This window comes from Gambusia affinis, linkage group LG20, assembly GCF_019740435.1.
Source record: "Gambusia affinis linkage group LG20, SWU_Gaff_1.0, whole genome shotgun sequence".
NCBI lineage: Eukaryota > Metazoa > Chordata > Actinopteri > Cyprinodontiformes > Poeciliidae > Gambusia > Gambusia affinis.
The window spans coordinates 10,405,733-10,414,648 of NC_057887.1; the positions used below are offsets into that span (position 1 = coordinate 10,405,733).

The 8,916-nt window shown below is 38.7% G+C and overlaps 1 protein-coding gene across 1 annotated transcript; it reads left to right on the forward strand.

Moving 5' to 3' along the window:
• Positions 1–507: 507 nt before the first annotated feature.
• psmd11b (proteasome 26S subunit, non-ATPase 11b) lies at positions 508–7,902 on the forward strand. The gene is made up of 13 exons (XM_044101886.1): positions 508–637; positions 1,989–2,090; positions 2,312–2,508; positions 4,000–4,057; positions 4,266–4,460; positions 4,821–4,965; positions 5,071–5,131; positions 5,746–5,808; positions 6,030–6,155; positions 6,511–6,546; positions 6,650–6,701; positions 6,783–6,925; positions 6,999–7,902. The coding sequence occupies exons 1-12, from the start codon at positions 547–549 to the stop codon at positions 6,923–6,925; spliced, it is 1,269 nt and encodes a 422-aa protein (XP_043957821.1). The 5' UTR covers positions 508–546; the 3' UTR covers positions 6,999–7,902.
• The last annotated feature ends 1,014 nt before the right edge of the window (positions 7,903–8,916 follow it).

The following is an 8,916-nucleotide window of genomic DNA, read 5'->3' on the forward strand; positions in this document are numbered from 1 at the left end:
ATTTTGTATATGATTTTCTCCCAATGATTTTCTCCCAATGCGTCACATGTAATTGGAGTAAAATACACTGTATTTTGTTGTTTAACGTGACACAATGCAAAAGGGTTAGTTAAATATTTTCACAAAACACTGTGAATATGCTATCTAAAATTGTTCCAAAAAATGTGGAGCACATTGTCCTGTCCTGTTTATGAAACTTTATGAAATAACAGTGGCCTGGTACTGACTTATAGGTTTGTGTCTTTTCCAGTTTCTTGCACAACAAAGGTTAGAGCAGCCAAAGAAATTAAGGTGGCTCATGTTCTCTTCAAACTCACAGATTATATATATATATATAATATGTAAGGGTATAAAAAAAATAAACCTAAAAATACATTTGTCATTACAAAGCTGATTTTGAAGACTTGTGGGACCTGTTCAACCAATATACTACATTTCCCTAAGTGCACTAAGTCACGCCTAGCTGTAGCGCACACTGACGTCAGCCCGCCAAGAGACGTACTCGCCGCACGTACTTTTCATTCAAGTAGTATTTGAATAAGGAAGATGGCGGCCGCAGCAGTGGTTGAATTCCAGAGAGCTCAGTCTCTCATTAGCACGGATCGGAATGCGTCTATCGACATCCTTCATTCAATCGGTGGGTGTTTATTTCCCTCTTCAGTTAGACTCGGTTCCTCTGAACCTGTTTGTTCCGTGTTTCTCCGTGACTGTCGGAGGCTTTCCAGCAGCTTGAACCGGCGTTGTGCCGTGCTGACTCACTGCTGAACCGATAGCAGCTGGACGTTAGCTCAGTAGCGGCTCAGCTCTCTCTTTAGGCCCATGGTTCCCATGTGTCCCACAGCAGTTGTAAAAGGCGGACTTCTTTTTAAGAACTCTGCTTGTTTTCGTGGTATTTTCTCACAGTATATAGGTTTTGTGTCCAACAATCCCCGTTATAAGGGGCAGTGCTGCGGCTAGCGTTATTAGCTTGTTGTAATGTGAGCACAGTGAAATCAGCTCCATGATGAGGAAAGACAGACACTCACCGATTTATCTTTGGGGCATTTATTAGTAACATGTTTAAAATCGGCTTGTAAGTCAGCAAGTTCAAATCGGACACATTTTCCTAACGTTATATATCAGAAGATAATATGTTTCTATAGACATGGCGGTCAGTAATTTGCCCTGTCACACCTGCCAAATAACTGTCAACTTGTCTCTGCTCTGTTTACTTCAGGACCCATTTTGTTCAATCTGACTCTGATTTCGAACAGATTAGCCGGATAATCTGTCAGTCAGTTAGCACACTTTTAAGAAACATTAAATTCAACATAAATAATTTTATATTTAAATATATCAGCCAACTTTTTAAAAATTAAAAAGATTTTTTTCTAAACGTGGACAATTAAAGCTAGTTGAATTCAACTTCCCGACTGTCTTGGGGAAATGTATTTAAAGTCTTTTTAAGTAAGTAGTCAGAAAATGACACTTTGATGACAAATTCTTTAAAGTAATTCTTTATCTGCTGTAAGGAAACGTAGGGCTAACTCCAAAAAGGCCTGCCAAAGGCTACTTTAGTTGTTTTTCTTGACATTGGGGTTTCTAATCTGCCATATTCCATGTAACTAGCTCAAACTGCAATCAGAACTAAAATCAATGCAAATAGTGTAATACAAAGTGTTTAGAAAATAAAATGGCATTTAGGCATTTTCTGACTGTATCTCCATGAATAGATGTGAAATAGTTTATACTGGTTTGGCACACTGCCACAGATTCAATAATGAAATGGGAGGGTGGGAGGTACACATTGGGGGTCACATTTTATGTAGATCCCAACCCCAGAATCAATAAAGCGTATACTTTCCTGAAACTGAGAGGAACCTGTGATACTGCAGCCCCATATCGGAGGACTGTTAGTTAGGGACCAATGTCTGTGTGCTTCAGAGAAATTGCTTTGTTAGTTTTGTTTTTATCAGTCATCTTCATTAATGTTTCTGTTTTGAAAACAGTGAGACGAGACGTTCAGGAGAACGATGAGGAGGCTGTTAGGGTTAAAGAGCAAAGCATCCTGGAGCTGGGAACACTCCTGGCAAAGACGGGGCAGGCTGCAGGTAATGTTTTTAACGGTTTAATGTTTGTAATAATTGTTGAAGTCAATTAGTTTTAAATTTTGCCTCCAAATAAAAACACAATCACTTAAACAGTTCCTTAAAATAATTTAGTTTCCCAAGTTTGTTCTAATTTTGAATTGTCTGGCTATTTATATACTACCTTTAAAAGGAAACTAAACGTGCTGAATTATAAAGTTTTGATGGTTCTCATCTTCCTGCAGAACTCGGAGGCTTGTTGAAGTTTGTGAGGCCGTTCCTGATTTCCATCAGCAAAGCCAAGGCAGCCCGGCTCGTCCGCTCTCTGCTGGACCTTTTCCTGGACATGGAGGCAGCGACTGGGCAGGAGGTGGAGCTGTGTCTGGAATGCATCGAGTGGGCAAAGGCAGAGAAGCGGACCTTCCTACGACAGGCTCTGGAGGTCAGTACGTCTTAAGTAGCCTTCATGGGGTGGGTGCATCGAGTAGCGTCTAACCCATCCTCAACCACACTTTTCTATGTGAATTTGGAACCTTACTCAGTAAGAGAAGATATGACATATACTAAAAAATAATTTCTGGATTTGCTTTGCAAACCTTCAACTTTTAGCATGTGTACATATAAAATGTTTCCAAGCCAGGGCAGTTTACTGTGGGATCAGAATGTTTAGACCTGACGCATATCTCTCTATTTGACTTTTTGTATCTAGTAAACCTGACTCCAGGATGCAGTGATCAAAACCTGATCACTGTGTACTCCTATAATAATGAAACAATTCCTGCCAAAATATTAAGTTACTCTGAATTAATTGCTTTGGTTTTTATTTCTGCTTTCTGTACAAACGTGGATCAGGTAGCGTGAAAACAGAAGTCAAATTCCTGAACTTGAGCTTCGGAGGGGATCGGTTCTTAAAACGCGCTGGCTCAGGGAGTGGGAAAGGTTTCCATCTTAAAGTGAAAGTTGTCATTAAATAAGACTGTTTATAACATCGCAAATAAATGGTAAAAACGGGGAACTTGTACAAATGTGATAAAACAGCCTGTAAGCAATATCTTGATGACTGTTGCTGGATGTCTTGGCCAAGCTGTCGTATCTAACTCTGGCATGAAGAAACAGTTGGAGTTTTTATTTGACATAGGGAGTATCAGGGTTTTTCCATTGATCTTGTTGAAAAGAACTATCACAGTGTTTAATTTAAAGATGGTGAAATCAACGTTTACTGTCGTTCCACATTTATGGACCTGAATTCAAATGCTGAGCAGAGGAACTTGAAGTGAAATGACTTTCATGTAGAGATGTGATGTAGTGTCCCATTGACCATAGATGAAAATCAGACAATTTTATTTTTGATGAGACCTGGTTAGCTGTTAAAAATAAAAAAATAAATTAAAATGCAGTACAAACTACAAAGTTTCCATATTTCTGATAAGGGCATCTAAAAGCATTTTCTGTTTTCAAGATTTACAGAAATCAGATCATGGTTAGGGACATCTGATTGTTCATTTTCTGATTCTTTGATGTATCAAATCTGGGACCAGTCTATCAGTGGATTCTTTGCACTGACATATGTACTTATTATTATTATTTTTTGTTATGTTTGTTGAGATTTACAATTTCTCAAAAACATCATATTAACCCCAATAAGTGTACATTATTTTTGTAAAAACTTTGCAAATTATGAGTTATTCATCATTTTACATTGGATTCCATTTTATTTTCAAGTGATGTCTGTTTTCTTAATCTTTTAATTTCCTGTTGATATTAGAAAGTTTTACTAGAGTTCTGAACTTTTGACTTCATCTAGTGATCAGATTTGGATCTTTAAACGTGAAAATTGAGAACCCCTGTTCTATAAAATGAAGGTCAGCCCAACATTTTCAGCGGTTTGGCTTGGCGTTTTCGCCACTCATTTTAACATTCTCTCCGATTTCAGGCTCGGCTGGTCTCCCTCTATTTTGATACCAAAAGATACCAGGAGGCCTTGGCTCTCGGTGAGTTTTGTTGCTTACTCGATGTGGTGTTTTCAGGATCCAGCTATCATATCCTACTCAAATGAAATCACTTAATAATCACCTTTTTCTTATGTTGAGCAGATTAAAACAGAGAAACAAGCAGCATGTTTCATATCTGTGTGTCACAGTTTAGTAGTAATGCTCAACACTTGATGACTTTGACTCGGTCTCGCTCTCCTTCCTCCAGGCTCCCAGTTGCTGCAGGAGCTGAAGAAGATGGACGACAAAGCGCTCCTTGTTGAGGTTCAGCTGCTCGAAAGCAAGACATACCACGCACTCAGTAACCTGCCCAAGGCCCGCGCCGCCCTGACCTCGGCCAGAACCACGGCGAACGCCATTTATTGTCCCCCAAAGCTCCAGGCGACGCTGGACATGCAGTCAGGTCAGATGGGAATGAAGCTGATGCTTCAAAATTTCTGATGCGTTTAAAGAATTTTTTTTTTTTTAATTAGATTGAAAACCGATCTAATTGTCACAACTGTTTGCTAAAAACTGTCTGAAGCAGCTCTAGATTCTTTCTTACACGTGTGATTTCACAATTTCGGGACTGTTTATGTCAAAGTTCCAGTTTTTTTCTCTTTTAAAAGCAGGAACGAATGAAAAGTCCCTGCTGGTTTTGGTGTAACTTTACAGCTTAAACGAGCCTCATCTGATTTTGTGGACACTTCACATTTCATGGAGGTTTATGTGTCTTACTGTGACCATAAACGCTTAATGTCTTGCTGTGTCATGTCTGCTGCAGGGATCATTCACGCAGCAGAGGAGAAGGACTGGAAGACGGCCTACTCCTACTTCTTTGAGGCCTTCGAGGGTTATGACTCCATCGACAGCCCCAGAGCCATTACAGCACTCAAATACATGCTGCTGTGCAAAATTGTGCTCAGCTCGTGAGTACTTCTGTGTCTAAAAGTGTCAATTTTTATTGAGCTAAATGTCTGATGGAGTTCACTTTTGAAATTTGAACCATAAATTGGCTTTTTTGTTTTCTCTAGACCAGAGGAGGTACAAGCCCTGGTCAGCGGCAAACTGGCCCTGCGATACGCCGGACGTCAGGTATATATATATATTTTTTCATATGTTTTCATAGTTTCACTTCTTGTTCTGACATTTTATTTCTGGTTGTTTGTTTGAACCTAAGGGAATCTTCTCAGGCTAGTTTTTTTTTTTTTTCTCCTTTAACATCGACGTTTTCATGACCTGCATGCAATCCTTTTTTTTTTAGTTCTCGGAATTAAAATCTGTTTATGGTTAAAACGAACATTTAGTGTCAACAATACGGTGTCTGCCCAAAGCAGCATTTACTGTTCCACTTCTTGTCACCTTAAAACCACAAACTTCAGCAGCACCTGACAAGGATTTTATGTAATGCGTCATTTTATGATTGTGAAGTCAGTTTTCCTTTTTTGTAAGGCTGTGTTTACACTCCTAATATTATTTTAAGCCACTATTTTTTTCCCTCCATATCTTGATTAGTATAGTAAAGCATTTTTGTGTCTCTACACTTGATTCCCTCGTCCCCAAATGTTTTTTTTCTCTCTCTGTGAAATTCAGTTGTTTGCATGTAAACATGAAAAGCAAATGCAGCACAGAATGATTTGTTAAACGAGTTTCAACTGTAAACAGAACCTGAGATGGCACTGAAATATTTTCTGTCTTCCTGTGTTTAGACAGATGCACTGAAATGTATTGCACAGGCCAGCAAGAACAGATCATTAGCAGATTTTGAAAAGGTAAGGATTATCTTCCACCTTTTATGTTCTTTCTTTATGAATCAGTCTCAGGACTGTTTTGCTTTCTGTTTGACCTCAGCTTTGTTTCCTGGATTAAACTGAGGAAGAAGTGTTGTGCCTAAAGAGAACTTTCTGACCTTTGCAAAGTTGTCCATTAAGTACAGATTTATACCTTCTGATTTGAGTCCGTTTTTAATCCAACTAACCGTTTTGTCTTTCAGGCACTGACAGAGTACAAAGAAGAACTAAGAGACGATCCGATCATTAACATTCACCTGGCCAAACTGTACGACAATCTGCTGGAACAAAACCTCATTCGAGTCATTGAGCCGTTTTCCAGAGTACAGGTTTGAACTCTACCAATGCTTGATTGCATCACTTTTCACTGACAAAAGTATGTTGCAAGTCACCAGGTGTGGTGTTGATTTGTATTAAACCTCTCTGAATTAAGAGTGATGCCTCTTCCAGCCTCGCAAATCTACTTTTGCAACAATAGCTCCTTCTGGCTCGTTGATCATGCAGTATTTTGAGTTCGTCCCAACACAATACAACTTGGTTACTGTTTTTACTTTTAAGGCATTGTATTCTACATCCATTTGTTTTTCTGTTTCATTAACTGTTAACTAATGTGCAAGATTAAAGCAACATAGTTTTTTTTGTTTTTCAAATGTTTGATTTGTTTGCTTTGCCGTGTCTTTTCAGATAGCACACGTATCAGATCTTATCAAATTATCAAAGGTAAGTTTCAGCAGAAACAATTAACAGTTTGCGTTTAAATTAAAATCTGCGATTTGTCTTAAAAATGTACTGTTTTTTTTGTTTTTTTGTTTTATTATTAAAGGGTGATGTTGAGAGGAAGTTATCACAGATGATTCTGGACAAAAAGTTTCACGGTAACTTAGCATTTCTGGTTTAATCTCTGTCAGAGCAGCAGCCTTCAGTGGTGTGATGTACTTTTCCCAACACTCCTCCAGGAATCCTTGACCAAGGTGAAGGTGTCTTAATCATATTTGAAGAACCTCCGGTGGACAAAACATACGAAGCAGCCTTGGAAACAATTCAGAACATGAGTAAAGTCGTGGACTCACTTTACAACAAAGCCAAGAAACTGACATAGGTGAGGAGATGTTGGATAAGAAACCCCAATTTAGTTTCTTTGTTGTAAATGTTTTCATCTCTCTCGTTCTCAGAGCCGACTCCCCCGCTGGCCGTGAGATGGAAGAACTGTGCGTGTGCGTGTGTGTGTTTTGACCAGCATGTGTAACATTTTTATTTTTAAAGGGGACAAACGAGGGAGAAAAACAAACAGGATTCCCCCATCCTTGATTTTCAAACGGACAGCTTCATCACTTGTTTGCTTTTTCCTTCCTGATTTTGATAACTCTTCAGGATTCTGTACAACAGTGAACGGCCAACTCAGGCCATCAGGGAATATTGCATAACTGCATTAAAAATCAGAGAATAATAGGTGTAGGAACACGTATATCTGCTGTAAGGCTGGCCCTGCCAAGCCTTCAGCTGACTCCATTGCAACCTCACAGGTGCAACATCGACCTCTGTGGCCTTTTGCTTGGCAACCTGCAGAGCAAGGCCTCCATTTTATTTTATTTTATTTTATTTCATTTCATTTTTTTTCTTCAGAAGCGAACTGGGACATTTGTTATTCCTTCAGGATGCCAACAGTTGACTCCCCTCTCTATTTCAGCTTTATATAATTTGGTTTCTAGTTTTAGTGTTTTTGCTGAAGGAAAATCACATTGTTCCACATATCTGCACCCCCCTCCCAGCCCGTTTTTAAGTTCTCCGAACAGACAGAACGCCATTTCACCAACAGTGCCACCTTCTTTTGGCGCTTCGGTTTGCCTCAAACGTTCGGGCGCAAAATGAAATCGCCGGGTAGAAGTGGAGTTGTTTCCATTGCCTCCGAAAGTCTGCGGGTTTTCCCAAGTGAACACTTCTCCATCGTTAGTTCTTAGCACTAGCCCAGTCTGCTAGTAACCAAACAATTTGTATGAGTTTGATTTGGTTCTTTCTTTTTTTTGTTTTTCTCTCTCTTATAAAGACATTTTCAAAAATAAATATTTTGTATTTTAACAGTTGTCTTGTCTTTTCCCACAAAATAGACACAAAAAGCTTGATATTCCCTACTACTACTAAGATTTTTGACAGTGGCCTTCAGTTGATAAAAACAAAACAAAAAAACCCAGCAACTTCTCTTTAAAAAATTACCTACTTAGATCTTTAGATTTATGTTGGTAGAAAGTGAAGACAATCATCCAGTGAAGAAAATGTGGGACAAAGGTGGCAGCATTACCAAGAATTGGATGTCCCTCAAAGTTGATGGCAAGACTGAAAAACAGTCATGGATGCTACCAAGAGGCCTAACACTGTACTTGATAAGTCTTGGAAGGCATTAAACACAAAATCTGACCTCGAATAAAGATGATGTATCAGAAAGCAATATTAAATGAGCTGCAGGAATTTCTTGCAAGCCCCTGACTACTACATGTGAGAATGTACCGTATTTCCAGGCAATTGCAGGTTGGCAAAATGGAAGGGATTCCTTTAGTACAATATCTAAGCCCTGCTAAATTCAGAATAGGGAACATCTGATTTGAAGTCTCCCAAAAGCAAGTGGTAAAATGTGCTTTGGTCTGACAAAACCAAGGTTGGACCTTTTGCTCATACCAATAGTTGTATTTGGCACAAATGCATTCCTATACCCAGTAACAAAGCTATTCCCCAAAGTATGGCAAGTCTTGGGGATTTTTCTTTAGTTTTTCTTTTTTTTTTTTTTTTACATAGCTGGAGGGAATTACGAATTCAGGTTCTCCTAAACATAAGATAAAGGTTAAGTTAATTTTAAGCTTGGTTGCAACCCAAAGCACACATCCAAATCAAAAAGCCAGAGGAAAATAGTCCTGGAGTGGCTTGGAAATTTAAAGTGGTATGAACTCTTCTTCAAACAATTTGTTTACAACCTTATAATGTTCACATTCTAAACCACGATAGAGATAATAAAAAGAAAAGAAAGGAAATTGGCTCAGAAAAAATTGTTCCTTTTCGTGTAAAATACATATATTCATTTTAGCAGTATTTATGGTAATC